This window comes from Chelonia mydas, chromosome 5, assembly GCF_015237465.2.
Source record: "Chelonia mydas isolate rCheMyd1 chromosome 5, rCheMyd1.pri.v2, whole genome shotgun sequence".
NCBI lineage: Eukaryota > Metazoa > Chordata > Testudines > Cheloniidae > Chelonia > Chelonia mydas.
The window spans coordinates 49,607,811-49,628,109 of NC_051245.2; the positions used below are offsets into that span (position 1 = coordinate 49,607,811).

Below are 20,299 nucleotides of genomic sequence, written 5' to 3' on the forward strand. Positions count from 1 at the left end.
TCAGTTTTCTTTGTAGCAGTACTGGCTCTTGAGTGCAAGTGGAATATTTTGGAGGATGGGGTGCAGGAGAGGACAAGCCACTGTAGGTTCAAGGTGCCCAAAGCTAACCCGAATGCAAGTCAAGATTTTTTCCCCCCCCCTGAACAAATAGATGATGATGATGGGACATCTTTTCATCCACTATTTGTTTCTCCTGGGATAGAAGAGGGGAAGTCTTCTCCGATACTAGGGTGTTGGTAATCAAGAGTCTGAACTTCTTCCATAAAATTGATTTGATGGTCTGAAGATTGGAAAGTTTCTGCAATTGGACGAAAGAAAGAATCCAAGATCTGGCCAAATGAATATGGAGGTACATGTTACTGACTTAGAGAAAAAGCTCATCTTGACATGATGCACTGTCTAATGACTTAAAGCAACACTGGCCAGTGGAGTAATATTTTATTGCAAACAAAAGCAGGATAACATTGCAGGAATTCAGAATGTAATCAAATCTGGTCATGAAAAAATCTGATGAACTGGATAAAATGAAGGGTTGGCATTCATCCCTAACTCTGATTTTGTTGACTTCACTACAGCCAAGATGCTGCCAAGAAGTAGTCCTTCAGTCTGGCTATATTAAGAACTATAGAGATTACAAATGACTCTTCAAACACAAGCAATAAATCCGTAAACTAGTCAAGGAGGTTGGCAAAATTAAGATAATAGCAATGGTAGCAGATGTCAGGGCTTTGCAGGTCAACTTCCCACAAGAGAAGAAATAAGTGAATCTGGATATAGCATGAATACAGCTTGTTCATTTTATGCATACACAGTCCTTGATCAGAGGTGGGAATAAATGGCATGCAGACAGTCCCAGCTTTCAAAGGCCTAAACTTAAACATCCTTGCCTGGATCCCACAGAATAACTATGCCTCAAAAAGTGGACTAGTTCGTGACAGTGAGGCAGAAAATAAACTCCCTTGCTGCTTGCCACAGCTCCACCAAAGGGGCATATACAGGGAAAAAACCAAAACCACAGCAAAACAGTATCAGGATATTTTTTTCCCCCAAGATTAAAAATGTGCTCGCACAACAACAAGAAAACAAACTTTAAGATTATGTAATGGTGCCACCTGGTGACCCCTGCCATGACAAAAGTTATATATTACTGATATAGCTTTACAACACTTCCATTCACATTTAAAAATTGTATTAGCACAATAGTGTTTTAAAGACCATTCATTTATGAAATATGAACGTTACCTTTCAGAAGAATTCGGAAGCCTGCTCTCAACATCTGTAGACATACAACTCTTTCTTTGATCTTGCTGATTGTTGCAGCTCAAAGATTTCTCAAGGGAGCAAAGTTTTTCTGATTGAATGCTTCTTTTTGGTGAGGTGACCCCACAGGAATCTGAACTATCTTTTTGGGCCTCCACTTCAGCCTTTAATTTATTTTAGAACAGCAAAAATTATTAATATTAAATATGATATTTTAAAGAACAAAAAAGCATTCTGAGTTATCAATTAATCTGAATCAGAACTTCTTTCTAAAGGCTTTAAGCATCTTACAGTAACTAGTCACTACTGCTATTCCTTCAATAAAGACAAGGTAGCGTTTAGGACAGGGGTTCTCAAACTGAGGGTCATGACCCCTCAGGGGGTTGTGAGGTTATTACACGGGGGGTTGTGAGCTGTCAGCCTCCACCCCCAAACCCCACTTTGCCTCCAGCATTTATAATTGTGTTAAATTTTTTCTTTTTTAAATGTGTTTTTGATGTATAAGGGGGGAGTCGCACTCAGAGGCTTGCTGTATGAAAGGGGTCACCAATACAAAAGTTTTGAGAACCACTAGTCTAGGAAGATAAAAAACATCCAGTAGTCTCCTTTTGGATCAGTTACTACAGGTCTCTGAATAAAAAACATGGCAATAAGGAATAGCCTGTAGTGCATTTAAAATGCCTGTGCATATTAAACATGGAGTGCAATGAAAATATCTGAAATTTCAAAATGTCTTTAGTTTTTTAGGTAAAGAAACAGAATAAATCTTACCATTTGCTTAACAAACATCTAGGCATTTGTACTGTGTTCCTGACTGGTTTATATTAAATTGTAAGTATCATGCATAAGGATACAAAAATATGATTTAATTCATGACTAGTATGTGGGTTTATTAGCCTACTTAAGCACTTTCTTCACAAAAGCTGCAGGTAAAAGACGGGTATCAATAAGCATAAACAAAAAGATCTCAGTAAAATTCTCACTTTTGGAGAGAGGTGTACATCAGAAACCCTGTGTGGTAAAGGGCTCTCCTCTGCTTTTCCTGTTTCCCCTTCAACTGGAGCAGTAACTTTTTCTGCCACTGGCTCTTCTTTCTTGCCATATGCCCTTCCCAGGTTTGGTCTAGCCCTCTGGAACCGACTCCTCATTAGCTGTGCTGGTTTGATAGCACATGGCTTATCTTCTTGGGAACTGGGATTTTTTCAGTGCCAATGATTTCAAAACAGAAAATGTCACATGGTTACAGTTAATGGAACCTGTTACTGCACTCATTGTTAACAGATTTTCTAAAATCAATACTTATACAAAAGAGTTACAAATTTTTTCATGCTGTGCTTTTTGGTTTAAGACGAGGAAAATGTGCTCCTTTAGTATTTACAGTTTCTAGTTTTCAGCATTTGGGGAGTGACTCTGAACATGTAACATAGCCAAAGCCCAGTGTCAAGATTTTTCTTACTATTATTTTTCTGCTGTGTGTCATAACATCACTGCTAGCTATTTTCATAATACTAGGAAGTAGCCCAAGCCAGAAAGAAGCAGCGTGATGGGGCTCAACAAATTCTGGCTTTCTAGATACCTAATTTTCCAGAATTTAAATATTTATATCCTGGTTATGCCTGTGTGACAATACTGCTACCTGAACATATCAGTTATACGCAAACCCTTTTTTGATTTTAAGGGTTATGGGTGAGAAGGCATCGTAACTTGGTCTTAAATTGTAACACTAACAATACTTCATGTTAATTCATAATTTCTACTAACAGCATTAAGTTGCAATTGTAAATATAAACTAACAATAAAAGTGTGCCTTATGCTTCTTAATTTAAAAATAAGATGTAAAAAAATCCATTTATTGCTCCTGTAATGAGAGAGGTTGCAATATTGCCAATAAAAATGTAGAGTGTTTGAAATTGTGCAATGATTTAAAAAGCACCACAACAAACGAAGCACTCCAAAATTTGTTAGTCCAACCCCTTTGCTTGTAATTGGGCAGGATCTAAGAACCCCAAATACCTCAGGTTAATTAGTGCCATGTTATTTCATTTTTAACATATAGGTGCATCAATAACAGGAAGGGAAAATGACGGCATTTCATTATAGCCACTCTGGTTCCAGTGGTACTCAGATTAGCTTTTTAATCTTTCTGAATTTCTTATAAATAAAAGATAAGAGGTAACCAAGGAGCAAAAATGAAGGGCAGGAGCAAGATATTTGGAAGATGGTGGATCTCTAGAATCCCACCATTACTACTTTACTTCTCTCCCCCAGTCAAGATGCATGTGTCAAGCCAACAGATTTCCCTTGCCTGTGGGTGCTGGAAAAACGTGACTTCCTCTAGAATCCCCAAAAGGAACAGCCACATGCATTGTTCCCTGGCTCCAAGGACAGAATGTGTTGCCTTGCAAGTGCTGGCCCTATGAATGAGGCAAAGGCTAAGAAGTTGTTTTAAAGAATTAGTGTTTAAAAAAGTTTGTAGAATTTCTTGTGGTTTGAAAAAAGATCTATTTAAAGAAAGTATTTTTGGAGGTATTATTTGTCTATAAGAGGCATAAAACTGTTGGAGATCTAGCTATTTTAGTTATTTATGTAATCAGGAACTTGAGTTTTTCTGTTGCTAGCAACACAAATAGCATCAGGGAAACCAGTAACGAAATACATATTTAGTACTTGCATTCACCTAGACTAGTAACATAAGAATATATTGGGTCAAAGGAAACAAATAAGGACTTTGCCATTAACAATACTGGAAATCTTATTTGAAAAAACATGCAAGTATTAATGTATTAGACATTTATATGCATTTGGAAAAAGCTACCCCCATGAAGACAAAACTTGGTAGGAAAGAACTTTGAATTCAAATATATTCAAGACAGCCCCACAGAGAAACAATATCAAGCACCTGGGCTCAACTAAAGAAAGCCACAGAGTGAAAATGTTAGATACTAGCACTGAAATAAAAGACCAGAACAAATTGGAAAACAATGGGCAGAAAGGTACTGATACATGCACAGGGATCTCATTTGTACAATAGGTAAATGTTTGCATGAAAAGCGTTCAAACTTGTTTCCTAAAACTCAGCTCACCTGCTTTGTTCATCTGACACATTTTGGTAAATATCAGGCACTGGAGATTCTCCTTCTGGCATCTGTTTCTCACAACCCAACAACTTATCTCCTGAAGCTTCAGAAGATACAGCTTCATTTTCACCCTTTGACTTGTGCTGAAAATATAACTATCATCAATAGTGGTCATGTACTGCAAACAAGTACTAAAATGCCCCATGTTTTAAAATAGGACTGCATTTTATAAAATCGCAGAAAATAAGGCCCTCTGAGGATCTGAAAATGAAAACTATCTGAGCATGTAATTCTATTAATGGGCAGGCAGAAAAAAAAATCATAGGACAGAATTTTAAAATCTGAGTGCACACAGGTAGGCATCTAAATCCATATTTAGGCACCTTAGGGGATTTAGGAGCTCAACTATAGACACCCAAGTTTGAAAGTTTTGGGCACACAGTTTTGCACTTAGTGGCTTTCAGAGGATTTCATTGCAAGTTACACAACCTAAGAATCAGTAAACAAAATGCAGCTAAATATCCTCTACTTTACAGATGCTTAAACAGGGGTGGGAAGGTGCTAAGTGACTTGCCTAAGGTTACCCATGCTTATAGGAAAGTCAGCAGGCATAGTTTTACTTCTATGGCAGTAGTGCTGTGCCACAAAGAGCTTAAAAAATAGAATGTAGCTTTGTATGTAAGAACTGATAGTTTCCTGCTGTTCCTTCCTTGCCTCTTATTTAATCAGGAAGGATGATGCAAAACCCTTATTTTTAAGTAGTTGATAGGAGCCCAGCCAGGAGTTACTTGATTGTACCTAATCTTTCCCTCTGTTGCAATCCAACCAAAACCATACCCTTCGTTTTCCATAATAAAGCTTTTATTTATTAAAAATAAATAGATTTTAAAAAGAGTTCACAGTTGTAATGTCTGCAATAACTCAACCTGATAAGGTTTTACCATATTATACCGTCTAAGCTGCAATCTGTTTGCTACCTAACAGCTGCATTATACTCCTTTTTGAGAAGTTAAATATTAAAGAAAATGCCTTGAAGTTGTTTACTTCTACTACAACTTACTACAGTGGAGAGGATGCCAGCAGATTCATCTTTTTGCAGAGCTGATTGCTCAGCTTCAGTCTTTTTTTCAGTTTCATCCTTTTCTGTTGCTCGTGTTTCTTTCCTTCCAACTGCCCGTCCTATGTTTGGCTTGGGCCTCTGGAATCGGCTCCTCACTATCTGGGCTGGCTGGAGAGAAGCTGGTTTACTTTCTCCTTGAGAGATGTGGTTGCTGTGGAGCCTGAGAAAAAAAGCAACGTGATATCTGAAATCCTCTGTAATGCAAACATAATACTAGTATTCATAGGTCAGTTACATCTATATCAATAAAGTCTCTCTGTTCTGTTTTTCTCTAACAGTGCAGATGTTAAATTTTAAACAAATACCATAGCACAGTGGTTTTCAGCCAGGGGTCCGGTGCCCCCTGGGAGGGTGGTGAACAGGTTTCAGGGGGGCCGCCAAGCAGGGCCAGCATTAGACTTGCTGGGGCCCAAGGCAGAAAGCCAAAGCCCCACTGCATGGGGCTGAACCCCATGGCCCTGAGCACCACCACCCAGGGCTGAAGCTGAAACCTGAGCAATGTAGCTTTGCAGGGGCCACAGTGGCATGGGGCACCAGGCAATTACCTGGTTTGCTATCCCCTAACGCCAGCTCTGGCTTTTATATGCACAAGTGGGCCATGGAGTTTTTAATAGCATGTTGGGGGGGCCTCAGAAAGAAAAAGGTTGTGAATCTCTGCCACAGCAGATAGTAATTTGAACAAAAAAACTGCAGTTTCTCCTCACCTCAGCAAAAATTTTGCAGAAGAGCATTAGAGAAGCCTCATTACCTCAGTGCATCCATTATAGAATTAAGTTGTCTTAGGCATTAGCTTTGTTTGCAGTGATTTTCAACAGGTCTCGCAGATACAAAAGCAAATTAGTGAGTTTCTGTTATAGCTTAAGGACACCTCAGAAATGGAGGGTGTTCATAAGTATGAAATATTCATAACTCTGAACAAAACATTGTGGTTGTTCTTTCAAAAGTTTTCAACTGAACATTAACTTAATACAGCTTGAAACTTTATGACGCAGGAAGAAAAATGCTGCTTTTAACCATTTTAATTTAAATGAACAGGAGTGGCTAATGGGAGTTTTGCGAGGGAGTTCTCCAGGGGGAGTGTGAGCAGGGGCTAGAACTCAACATTCTTTAAAAACTTAAAAGCCAAAAACACTCCCTTGATATAAACAAAAGGACAACAAAAGGAAACAGCTGCAGGAGTAAAAAGAGAATGCAGGCAGAAGTCCAGCAATAGAGTGGCAGCTACCCAGTTTACTGAACCCAATACAGCATGTAGGATTACCTGCCCTATGGGCAAGTGGAGTATGTATGCATTTGGTGAAAGGCGCTCCTGGCCCTCAGAGACCATGAAGGGGTTTGGAGACCAGAGTGGCTGAACTGGAGGAGCTGAGGGAGACAGAGATACATAGATGAGACTTTCCGGTAGAACGGTCCCACCCCCGGTCTGACAGCCTCTGTTCTGTTGAGGAGGATGAAAGTCCCAGGGAAGGAGAGCATCTAACTGGAGCAGAGGGAAACAATCCCATAGTTGGGACCCTCCTTCCAGATGATGTTGTGGTATCCTCTCGCACTGAGGATACCTCTCCAGGGGAGGGAACTCCAGCTATTAGAAAGAGACAGGTATTAGTAATGGGCGATTTGATCATTAGAAACATAGATAGCTGGGTTTGTGATGACCGGGAGAACCGCATGGTGAGTTGCCTGACTGGTGCGAAGGTTGCGGATCTCTCGAGACATCTAGATAGACTTATGTGTAGTGCTGGGGAGGAGCCAGTGGTCATGGTACATGTACGTACCAATGACATAGGGAAGGATAGGAGAGAGGTCCTGGAGGCCAAATTTAGGCTGCTAGGTAAGAGACTGAAGTCCAGGACCTCCATGGTAGCATTCTCTGAGATGCTCCCAGTTCCAGGTGCAGGGCCAGTTAGACAGGCAGAACTGCAGAGTCTCAATGTGTGGATGAGACAATGGTGTAGGGAGGAGGGGTTTAGATTTATTAGGAACTGGGGAAACTTTTGGGAAAGTGGGAGCCTGTACAGAAAAGATGGGCTCCACCTAAACCAAAATGGAACCAGATTGCTAACACTTAACATTAAAAAGGTCGTAGAGCAGTTTTTAAACTAAGGCCTGGGGGAAAGCCAACAGGTGCGGAGGACCACGTGGTTCGGACATCCCTTAGAGGAGGATCTATTAATAGAAAAATCTCTATGTCCTAATGAGGACGAGAGGATGGAAAATGACGACGTACAGGCAGGGTCTGATCAGAAACGGTCAAATAAAGAATCCCATTCAAACACATCATGTAATGGCAGACAGCTAAAAGGAGACAAGTTTTTAAAAGTGTGTATATACCAATGCTAGAAGTCTAAATAATAAAACGGTTGAACTAGAGTGCATCATATTAAATGAGGATATTGATATAATAGGCATCACAGAAACTTGGTGGAATGAGGATAAGCAATGGGATACAGTAATACCAGGGTACAAAATATATCGGAAGGACAGAACGGGGGGGGGGGGGGAGGGATAGCTCAGTGGTTTGAGCCTTGGCCTGCTAAACCCAGGGTTGTGAGTTCAATCCTTGAGGGGGCCACTTAAGGATCTGGGGCAAAAATTGGGGATTGGCCCTGCTTTGAGCAGGGGGTTGGACTAGATGACCTCTTGAGGTCCCTTCCAACTCTGATATTCTATGATCAGGTTGTGCTGGGGGGGGAGGCATTATATGTGAAAGAAAGCGTAGAATCAAATGAAGTAAAAATCATAAATGAATCAAATTGTACCACAGAACCTCTATGGATAGGAATTCCATGCTCCAGTAAGAAGAATATAGCGGTAGGGATATATTACCGACCACCTAACCACAACGGTGATAGTGACTGTGAAATGCTCAGGGAGATTAGAGAGGCTATTAAAAACTCAATTATAATAATGGGGGATTTCAATTATCGCCATATTTACTGGGTACATGTCACCTCAGGACAGGATGCAGAGATAAAGTTTCTTGACACCTTAAATGACTGCTTCTTGGAGCAGCTGGTCCTGCAACCCACCAGAGGAGAGGCAATTCTTGATTTAGTCCTAAGTGAAGCACAGGATCTGGTCCAAGAGGTGAATATAGCTGGACCACTTGGTAATAGTGACCATAATATAATGAAATTTAACATCCCTGTGGCAGGAAAAACACCACAGTGGCCTAACACTGTAGCATTTAATTTCAGAAAGGGGAACTACACAAAAACCAGGAGGTTAAACGGAAATTAAAGGGTACAGTGCTAAAAGTGAAATCTCTGCAAGCAGCGTGGAAACTTTTTAAAGACACCATAATAGAGGCTCAACTTAAATTTATACCACAAATTAAACAACATAGTAAGAGAACCAAAAAAGAGCCACCGTGGCTAACCAACAAAGTAAAAAGCAGAGAGAGGCAAAAAGGCATCCTTTAAAAAGTGGAAGTTAAATCCTAGTGAGGAAAATGGAAAGGAGCATAAACACTGGCAAATGAAGTGTAAAAATACAATTAGGAAAGCCAAAAAAGAATTTGAGGAACAGTTAGCCAAAGACCCAAAAAGTAATAGAAAAAAAAAAAAAAGCAGTAAGCCTGCTAAACAACCAGTGGGGCCACTGGACAATTGAGGTGCTAAAGGAGCACTCAAAGACGTTAAGGCCATTGCAGAGAAACTAAATGAGTTCTTTGCATTGGTCTTCACAGCTGAGGATGAGAGGGAGATTCCCAAACCTGAGCCAGTCTTTTTAGGGGATAGATCTGAGTAACTGTCCCAAACTGGGGTATCATTAGAAGAGGTTTTGGAACCAACTGATTAATTAAACAGCAATAAGTCACCAGGACCAGATGGTATTCACCCAAGAGTTCTGAAGGAACTCAAATGTGAAATTGCAGAACTACTAACTGTAGTCTGTAACCTATCATTTAAATCAACTTCTGTACCAGATGACTGGAGGATAGCTAATGTGACGCCAATTTTTAGAAAGGGCTACAGAGGTGATCCCGGCAATTACAGGCCGGGAAGCCTGACTTCAGTACCAAGGAAACTGGTTGAAACTATAATAAAGAAGAATATTGTCAGACATATAGATGAACATCATTTGTTGAGGAAGAGTCAACATAGTTTTAGCAAAGTGAAATCATGCCTCACCAATCTACTAGAATTCTTTGAGGGGGTCAACAAGTATGTGGACCAAGGGGATCCAGTGGATATACTTAGATTTTCAGAAAGCCTTTGATGAGGTCCCTCACCAAAGGCTCTTAAGCAAAGTAAGCTGCCACGGGATAAGAGGGAAGGTGCTCTCATGGATTGGTAACTGGTTAGAAGATAGGAAACAAAGGGTAGGAATAAATGGTCAGTTTTCAGAATGGAGAGAGGTAAATAGTGGTGTCCCCCAGGGGTATGTTCTGGGACCAGTCCTATTCAACATATTCATAAATGATCTGGAAAAAGGGGTAAACAGTGAGGTGGCAAAATTTGCAGAGGATACAAAATTACTAAAGATAGTTAAGACCCAGGCAGACCGCGGAGACCTACAAAAGGATCTCTCAAAACTGGGTGACTGGGCAACAAAATGGCAGATGAAATTTAATGTTGATAAATGCAAAGTAATGCACATTGGAAACCATAATCCCAACTATACATATAAAATGATGGGGTCTAAATTAGCTGTTACCACTCAAGAAAGAGATCTTGTAGTCATTGTGGATAGTTCTCTGGAAACATCCACTCACTGTGCAGTCAAAAAAGCAAACAGAATGCTGGGAATAATTAAGAAAGGGATAGATAATAGGACAGAAAATATCATGTTGCCTCTATATAAATCCATCGTACGCCCACATCTTGAATACTGTGTGCAGATGTTGTCGCCCCATCTCAAAAAAGATATATTGGAATTGGAAAAGGTTCAGAAAAGGGCAACAAAAATGATTAAGGGTATGGAGAAGAGATTAATAAGACTGGAACTTTTCAGCTTGGAAAAGAGAGGGCTAAGGAGAGATATGATTGAGGTCTATAAAATCATGACTGGCGTAGAGAAAGTAGGTAAGAAAATGTTGTTTACTACTTCTCATAACACAAAAACGAGGGGGTCACCAAATGAAATTAATAGGCAGCAAGTTTAAAAAAAATAAATAAAAGGAAGTATTTTTTCACACAATGCACAGTCAACATGTGGAACTCCTTGCCAGAGGATATTGTGAAGGCCAAGACCATAACAGGATTTAAAAAAGAACTAGATAAATTCATGGAGGAGAGGTCCATCAATGGCTATTAGCCAGGATAGGCAGGAATGGTGTCCCTATCCTCTGGTTGCCAGAAGCCGTGAATGAGTGACAGGGGATGGATCATTTGAGAATTACCTGTTCTGTCCATTCCCTCTGGGGCACGTGGCACTGGCCACTGTCAGAAGACAGGATACTGGGCTAGATGGACCTTTGGTCTGACCAAGTAGGGCCATTCTTATGTTTTTATGGAACAAGCAAAGAAACCATTTCCTTACTTTGTCAAAAAAAAAATATATTTTTAAACTTCCTTTTTTTTCCTTTTCTTTTCTTTTTTTTTTTTTTTAAAAGTAGTTTACGTTTAGCACAGTACTGTACTTTGCTTTTTTTGGTCTCTGCTGTCTGATCGCATATTTCCAGTTCGAAATGAGGTATGTGGGTTGACAAGTCAGTTCATAACTCTGGTGTTCTTAACTCTGAGGTTCTACTATACATCCAATTCTCATGAAAATGCTGAGGTAAGTCATTCCACTGAAGATATCACATTTACCACCCTGAAATTAATATATACTCATTTTAAGTTTAGGGTAGAAATAATTCAATTAGTAAACAGATCAGCATTTACTATGCAAAAATAAAAAAGTTTGATATAAAGAGGTACTTCCAGCTAATTTTCTTAGCCAGTTGAAAACCTGGAGACTAATTTCGTTTTCTAACTCCTCACTATTATTTTCAGGAAACAAAACAAAGGAACAGAGCCGTTACCTGGCAGCAACAGCTGAAGTCTTCTCCAGGTTATCTGCAGGTGGAGGAGACACATTTTGTTCACCACTCTCAGATCCTGAAAGCTTTTTAGGGGACTGAAGGCTTATTGGGGTTGCAAATATTTCCTGAGAGTCTGCAGGGTCTTCTTTTTCTAATGTCTGCAAGGATGGCATGACTTCACATTTTGCTGCTTTCTAAAAGAAGTGTTAATAGTGTAAACATCTGAACTAAAACACTCAAATGTTTTATGCTGCACAATTGAAAAAAATATACTTCTAATTTAAGCAGAAAGGACAGAGTTCATTAAGATTACTATTAAACATGGTCTAAATTTTTCCAAGGCTGTCCAGTGTCCACAAATGAAGAGCCTCAATTTTTGCCCAATACTGAGACATACAGAAATTTAAATGTCTGTCAGCAAGAACTGGCATGGGACCCAACACAACAGCTTAATATTAGTGTCCTGTACTTCAGGGGAATGACCCATGTCTGCTTTAAAACTAAACTGGAGATTTCTGTGGATTATTTCTTTGATATTTTATAATAGCACTTTTGTTTCTGAGCTGAGTGGACTTCTGAGCAGAGGGAATGGTGAGAATGAAGACCGACACCTGCTAATGATGGAAAATAACTGACTATTTGAACTATTACTCTGCCACGGTAGGCTTGTTCTTCATGGTACATTTTCATAGAGTACTAAATGGAATTTAATTTTTTTAAGTTTTTACAGGTTTCCTGGTTCAACAAGGATAAACTTCTATGTAAAAATTCTGCCAATGTTTTTCCTCAGTTGCACCTACAATAATGCACATAAATGCAGCTTTTCAAAGACACCCCCAAAGTCTCAGCTCTAATTAAAAAAATCCAAAAAACTTACATCTAGGTCAGGAAGCATGCTGCATTTACTGTGACACTGTATCAAACTATTGTCTTTTTCACTGTTGTCCTCTGACACATCTTTATCCACTCCTGGCACTTCCCCTCCTTCAGCTTCCTTTCCTACATTTGATTTTGGCTTCTGAAATTGATTCCTCAATAGATGTGTTGTCTGAACAGCCACTTTTTCTTCTTGTTGAGAACTGGCGTCTCTGTTAGACCAAAGAAAATATGTAAAGAAGCAATACAGGTGACAACCATATAGCCTAGGTCCCACACATGGTACAGAGCACAACGGTGCAACTGAAACTAACACATGACCCTCTATAAAACAGCTATTCCTCAATATAGTAGCTAAGCATGTAATCCGCAGCTTCCAATTACTTAGGTTGCTGCCAAAGATTAACAGGAATATGAGAAGGAAGCAAGCACATCACAAAACTATAAAATAATGGGTGGGCAAGCAAAGAGATGTCTTGGTAAAAGCAGCAACTTTTGGACAAATGCAGCCCAGAGTCTTATTTTATGAGGAATGTGTCATTCACTACAAGTTTAACCGTCTCACAGCATCTAAAACCTCATATAAGATCTAAACCCAATTTTCAAAATGTGGCACCTCAATCTTAAAAGCAAGATCAAATTCCGTATTTTAAAAGTTCAAATGAGTACTTAAGAATTCGCAGGTAAGAACTGTTTTGAAGTCTACACCTGCAGGTTCTGGGCATCCTATAAAAATCTTTAAGTTTGAAAATTGGACTCACAATCCAAGATCCTTTTATATAGCATTTACACTTTAAAAAGGGCTATTCAAGGAATTCTTGTAGGGTTTAAAAAGAAATAAAATGTAAAGAAGGGGAACTAGTTATTACCCATCTCGTCTGAAATCCTATTGCTTTCAGATTTACTTTAAAAAATCCAACGTTAAAGTGGTCTGTTAGATATGCTCAGTTAAAAATCAGTTTAATTTTTACTTTGATGATGCTAACTAAACGTAAGTGCGGAATTTGAAGATTAAGGTGTTCGCTGTGTGGAGACATCCAGTGCTTCTGCATTTTCCCTTTCCTTCACTTAAACTTACCCTGTACCAAAATCTGAAACCTCTTCCAAATCATCCACACATAACTCCTTTTCTTGTTCACAGCTCTCAGATCCCAAGGGTTTCTCTTGGGAATGCTGTTTTACATGCATTGAGACCACCGTCTCAGGTCCTGCAGTGGCTTCTTTTTCTGATATCTCAGAGCACAGCAGGATGTCTTCATTACCTGTTGCATCCTAAAAGGAACAACAATTTCACTCATTAAAAAGATTTGAAAAAGCTGTTTTCTGTAGGACGGAAAGTACTGAAAAATAATGTACGTTTTTCAAAAGCAGTTTAACATTTAATATACCCTCAAACAAGCCTCCCCTTACTCAGAGGCACATCAAGTATTATCACTAGATATTTGTAAAATAAAGAAAACTATTTAAGATTCCAAATCCTTAATATTTGTTTAGAATTAAAATACTACAAATTATCTTTCATGTCTCTGAAAGATAGGCGTTTGGATTCTGTATTTCCCATTTTATAGCTATCATCACAGACAAGGTACGGAATGCAACTCGCAGCACTTTAGATTCTTGGGATGTAATCTACTGCTCCAGTACAAACACAGAATCTCCAAGTGCTTGAATTCAGATCCTAACAAGTTTCAGGCCACTTTTAAAAGGCAAGATGGCTACAAGCTACACAGGAATTCTGTGGATTGCACTTTGACCATCACTGCTCTAAGACATCTACTTGCGCCCCAGATAATAATACAATGTGCCCATGCAGCTGCAAAGAAGTCTTACAGCGCAGATGAAAGAAACTTACACCTGTGGTGAGGAGTGCACCACTTTTGTTTTCACAATGTATCAAACTCTTCACTGCTTCTCCAACTTCTGTTTTTTCATCTTGTACATCTTTTTTTATTGTTGATATTTCTTGTCTTCCAGCTGCCCTGCCTACATTTGGTTTTGGCCTCTGCATTCGACCCCTCATTAATGGTGCTGGTTTAAGTACACTCTGTTTGCCACCTTCTTGTAAACAGGATATTTCTTTGGACCTGGAAAGGCACACATTCAAAACAACAATGTCCCAGACTTCTGAAAGCTAAAGGGAGTCTTCAAATCTAATAGCGAATTGGTCTTCAGTTTGTTAACAACCACAGGCACACAGCCACTTCATTTTATTGCAAATTTAATGAAAGTTAGATTAAAATGACATTTGAACCTACTAAAATTTAAGTATGAAATGTTCAATTGCAAACATTTTTACAGAATGCATGGATAAACTCAATCCTCTGCCTGCCATTATGAGTTACATATTTTTAGCCAGCAATAAGCCTTCTGATATCCTTACTCCAAGCACATGATTACATTAGTATAATAAGATTGATGGATAGTTTTACAGAGAGCATAAAGTTTGAAAAAGCAACTGAAGTATATAATTATAATCACTATATACCCTACACAGATTTTCACTTCTCCGACCAAAAGTTTGAATATTTCTTGTTGCTACAAATTTATTTATTTACCTTCCCATCTCTTCAAATCTCCATATCTCTTATTGAGTCTTAAGAATTTGTCTCATTTTTTCCACTACTTTACACCCTTCTTACAACATACAACATCATACATGAGACACATTACACACATCATGATTCTGGCTGAGGAAGATAAGTGCAAGAAACTATAAAAACCAACAGAATAACCTGCCCACACTACAGGAAATTTCTTCCCAGCCCTAGACAGTTTGCAGTTAGCTTGTGCTTGAAACATGAGGAGTTATCCCAGATAATATGTTACTTTAACTGTGAATTTTCTTACCCTTGTAAATGTCAAATCTTGTTATGTTCTGTCATATAAAAATATAAGAAATTCATTATTGTAGCTTGCTTTACACTTAGCAATTCAATTTATTTTCTTTGAAGGGACTAGCTTTTCCTTTAACTGTTTGGCATTTATCTTACCTGCACCTTGTAAATAGTCCAAGAAAATTCATCTGAATAGCAGTGACACTATCTGCTCCACTTATTAAAATGCAAGTTGGAAAAGACTGCCAAAAATGTAACTTAAGAGAAAAAGCTTTTATATTCACCATTCTATGCAACACTATCAGAAAGGAGAAGGCAGGGAAAGAGCTGAAAATAGAAGGATACGTCTCCCTGCTCTGTACATACTTACTGAGGTTCAGTCTCTGAGACCCTCCCATCTTTTTCTGTAGTTTCCCCTCTGGTACCGTCAGGTGTGTTACCTTGGTCAGTACTCTGCTGAAGAGTAGAAAATTCAAATGAAGAAATTTAAATTTTCATAGCTATATAAAAGATATAATAAACAGTCTTGTTACAACTGATAACAGCTGAGCCTAAAAGATACCAGGTTTGTAGGTTAATGTGTGGATATGTCCTACACAGCAGAGGACCTTAGAGATGTCTTTATATCAGTCACAGAAGACATCTTGAGACCACTGCACTGTGAAATCTAATGGGAACTATGTCCAACAGGCCAACACCTACCCTTTTAGATGGTATGCTCTTTGGGGCAGGGACCATCACTTACTGTAAGTTTGTACAGTGCCTAGCACAATCAAGATCGCAACCTGATTGTAGCCTCTAGGCTCTACCACAATATAAGTGATAAATGTAGAACAAAAATCCATTACACTGATTGTTGACTGAGACTTCTGGTTACATTCAGCAACAAAAGGACAAAAACAACAACATGATTAGGTATAGAGGCTTATTTTTCTAGCCATTTGACAAAATACAAAGGTTCATCATTTCCAGTTAATTTTGTTCTGTTAAATACCTTTTCAATTGCTCCCACGGGCTCTTGAGGAGTTTTCTCCTTTCCTTCACCTTGTACAGGTGCTTCTCTCTTCCCAGATGCTCCTACCACATTAGGTTTAAATCGCTGCCGACGGCCTCTCATTGCTGCTTTTTCAGTAACAGCTTTTTCAGTTTCCCTACACAAGAAAAAAAATATGGCATTCAGAATCGGCATTTGCACCATTCGAGCCTATTAATGTCATCTAAGAAATAAGAAAGATGATTTTCAATGGCCTGCACAATTTTCTTTATTAAAAAAAGGGCTTTAAATACAGTGTTGCCTTTGGGGTATTATTGTTTTTTTTACATCTGTTTGTACATTTCTTTGATGTGCAGAAGCTGCTTTGATCTGAAACATTACAGAAAATCCTATGATCCACTCATTGAAATATTTATAGTCAGTCTTTTGGCAAGTTCCACTAGCATTAAGTCTTCCAAATTCTGTAACAGAGTTATGTGGCTTACTCTCTATAGTTCCTGCTCCAATCTTCAGAAGCTAGGCATCAAGCTCTGGAATGTGAGGAAGAATCAAAGTCCTAAGTATATACCTTTATGAAAGTCTATTTTATCCCTGTGTAGTTTCAACTACTCCTCCCTGGACATCTCATCACTTAATTTTCCCTGCCCCTAGTAAGGTTCAAATCATCATTAATAAAACTTCTGAATTAAAAAGAATGGTTTGGTATTGTGTGAAGTTTGGCTCTCTTCAGCCTCCCAGGAGAGGAGTGCAACGCTTTCATGGTATTGCCATTCCATATTGTCCGGGGAAATCTAGAAGCCAAGTTCAGGATTCACACTTGCCTCCTCAGTTCGCACTTCCACCATAGTTCATCAGACCAGCCTATGGAAGGACTACAACAGATCACTGTATGCAATAAACTAGAAGACGCTGCAGTAAACAGTTAAGAGTTAAAGCAAAGATGATATGATAAACTGATCTCTGCATACTCACTGGGATTTAGTCTCTAAGGCTTTGATCTCTCTTCCTATGATTTCATCTCCGGTGATTTCAGCTGTGTTACCTTCAGCAGCTTCCATGGTATACTGAATTAAAATAAAAAAAATATTAAATTTTTTATATAGAGGACAGAGAGCTGAGAGAGAGGGAGCATTTGAGTCAAATTTGATTTGCAAAGTCAGCGGTCAGATGGGGTATAATGCAGCTACATTCCCACTGTATACCCCAAAAGTATCCTGCTTCAGTAACAGAAACCAAAGCACCAACTAAACATGTCAGATCCTGGCCAGCATGGACTTTCAAGTGATCTCAGAGATCTTAACCATGATCAAGAAGCTTTGATCATTGCCCCAACCCTGAAAAACCTTCAACTAAATGTTGAAGGACTCATCTGCTGAATGTTCTATTCTCCAGTCCCTAGCCTCCAAACATAAATGGACATAATCTGCCTCCAGGAGACGCATCAACTCACTTTCTGCCAGCTGCCTTAACACCACAGGTTATGTATGACCTTGTGAGTTACCCTTTGCATAGCAAATGTGGCACACTACCTATGTTAGAGCGGATCTTGCTGGCATGGAACCACTCCAATCTAATCCAGACCTCTGATGTTGTAAGAGTCATTTCAGAATGGCAAAAGGGTACATGTACCCTAACCAACCCTGCCCTACCCCAAATATTATTCCTAAGCTCCCACAGCCTGATAGGTTTTAAAAGCCACCACACTACCTGGAGATACAGAGAGTCAGATCAAAATGGAGTAGACCTTTTGGACTGGGTTTCATTCTATAGTCTTCACCTCATCCATGATCCAAGCAGAGTACTTTTCGTTCTCCCAGATGGAAGCAAGACTACTCCTCTGACCTCACCTGGACCACCAGCACAGGCCATCATCTACTTCAAGCTACATGCAGCATAATGAAAAACTTCCCACATAGTCAGCCTTGTCTGATTTTTACCAAAGTTGGAGTAACCATACCTATTGTGAGCATCAATATTAACCCTTGCTGAAACTATCAGAAAGCAAACGGGCCCAGCTTCATACAATTCACAAAGCTTGTATCCCACACAACATCTCTACTGAAGCAGCTTACATGCAGTCCACAAAAAAAAAAAAAAAAAAAAAAATTTACAAAGCTGCCACCAAGTCAATTCCAAAAGGTTGTTATAAGTAAGGCCCTACTTGAATTGCAGGATGATCTTCAAACAACTGCAGCTGAGCTGCATGGAAAATCATAGAAGAAAAATAATAATGGACCTTTATTAATAGCGGTAATTTGGAAAAAGCAAGAGTAGACCTATTTGTTTAAAAAAATTGCTGGAACAATATAGACACAAGTATTATGTTATGCCTTCTAATTTTTTTTTTTGATAACCAGACATTTTGCTGCAACTATATTACGTTCATTTAAAAAAAAAAAAAAAAGGAACTGGTGCAATATAAAATTCAGAAGACAGTCTTAACACAACTGCTATAGAAATCAAATAGTCACTTTAGCCTTTTACGGCCATTGAATGTTAGTGCAGTACTAACTGCATACTTAAAATGTATGCAAAATTGTGGACTGTGCAAAGAAAGCGAATTAAAATAAAAATTGTGGTGGAGGCCTAATATTGCGGGATCTGTAATTTCAGCAATATTGTGAATGAACTAGGGCCTAAGTTAAGACCTATATTCCCTGCCTAGATGAGGAGGAGTGTGCAGAACTCCTCAAGCAACGTGAAGACAGTGGCAATCCAGACATCACCATGCATCTTTTAGACAGCTTGAACACTTCTAGAAGAGCAAGATGGAAGCAATCTACCATGGAACTAAACATATCAAGAGACAACAGCAAAGCCTGGGCACTAATCAGAAAACCTGGTGCTGCTCAGAAGCCTCCAGCACAGTGCCATTTTTCAGTCTCTCCAAATAGTATCGTTACCCCCCCCGATAAATTCCACAAAAGTGGATGAAAGACAAAAAATTTTGAAGGAGAGATAAAGAACAAATGGTGCAATATAAAGAGTGTATACCCGATACTGAAAAGACTTGCAGCCTTTCACCACAGATGAAATAGAATTGGCAGTCAAAACACTGAAAACAGGTAAAGCCTGAGGGCTTGATAACATCTCCCCCACATTCCTGAAGAACAAGGGAAAACTAGCATACATCTTAGCATGTATGATCTTGAGGTCAATGGATATATCAGTTGTGGCGAAATGCTTGAAATCGTGCAGGCAATCTACAAAATGGTGTCATCTGTAATGAAAATGCCAGAAGGGAAAACTAGCAGACAATGGCTACCCATGTTTCTAACTAGAGTCATCCACAAGAATTAAATACCCAAGATCTAGAAGAGAGCAAAAGTAATAGCCCTGCCAAAACCTGAGAAAGCACACTAGGTTGCAAAAATTACTACTGCCCCATCACTTTGCTAAGTTGCATGTACAAATTACTTGAAAAAGCCTTCCCAATCACTGCATTTTATCTTTGCACTAATCTGTCTGGCAGTAAAGAACCAGGATTTCAGTCACACAGAAGTCCCGAATGCTAACATGAAAGATATGGCTCACTATTGTAAAAGATGGAGACTTAAACGTATTACCAAAAAGACAGCATCCAGTTGCTTCCCTCTATACCACACAAAGGCAAACAAACAGCTCAATATCTTCCTGAATGGACACACTGGCTTTGGGTCATTGTCCAGCCTATCTGGGTGTCACACTGGACCACCCCTTGATTTCCAAGAAATGCCTTACTAAGATGTTGCTGAAAATAAAAACAGCCAACAACCATATCAGCAAATTAGCTGGTTCTAATGTATAAACACAAACGCTGGGCTTGCCTTGTGCTATTTTGTAGCAGAGTATTACTCTCCAGTGCGGCTAAGCTCTTTTCATACAGGACTAACAGACACTGAGCTACATGAAGCCATGCATATAATAAGTACCATTAACTAACTAACCTGGCCTGGCTGCCTGTTTTGCCCAATATCAACCCTCCTGACATCAGGTGACAAGTCACCTTGCAGAATCTGCTCCTTAAGGTGCAAGACATGTCACATCTACCCCTATTTAAAGATGTGTTTACTCTACCGAGCCATCATCTCAGTTCAAGTCACCACTTTGGGACAATTCCCCTAAGGAACCTCAATTTCACCTTCAGGTGCCAAGAACAAGCTTCAAATGTAGCCAATGCCTATCTTG

At 39.2% G+C, this 20,299-nt stretch overlaps 1 protein-coding gene across 4 annotated transcripts in view; it reads right to left on the bottom strand.

The window, feature by feature from the left end:
• Nucleotides 1–20,299, bottom strand: part of BDP1 (B double prime 1, subunit of RNA polymerase III transcription initiation factor IIIB) — a 72,761-nt gene that overhangs the window by 30,600 nt on the left and 21,862 nt on the right. For all 4 annotated transcript variants that reach the window (XR_005225988.2, XR_005225987.2, XR_006290937.1 and 1 more), the window contains exons 15-25: nucleotides 17,105–17,196; nucleotides 16,133–16,289; nucleotides 15,509–15,594; nucleotides 14,157–14,388; nucleotides 13,383–13,576; nucleotides 12,306–12,516; nucleotides 11,429–11,622; nucleotides 5,398–5,617; nucleotides 4,344–4,480; nucleotides 2,244–2,451; nucleotides 1,243–1,424 (exon numbers count right to left, since the gene is read on the bottom strand). Coding sequence is in view for 1 of the 4 variants with exons in the window: in XM_043546840.1 (XP_043402775.1) it covers nucleotides 1,243–1,424; nucleotides 2,244–2,451; nucleotides 4,344–4,480; nucleotides 5,398–5,617; nucleotides 11,429–11,622; nucleotides 12,306–12,516; nucleotides 13,383–13,576; nucleotides 14,157–14,388; nucleotides 15,509–15,594; nucleotides 16,133–16,289; nucleotides 17,105–17,196 (1,913 nt within the window). In the remaining 3 variants the exon portion in view is untranslated. The remainder of the gene's footprint in view (nucleotides 1–1,242; nucleotides 1,425–2,243; nucleotides 2,452–4,343; nucleotides 4,481–5,397; nucleotides 5,618–11,428; nucleotides 11,623–12,305; nucleotides 12,517–13,382; nucleotides 13,577–14,156; nucleotides 14,389–15,508; nucleotides 15,595–16,132; nucleotides 16,290–17,104; nucleotides 17,197–20,299) is intronic.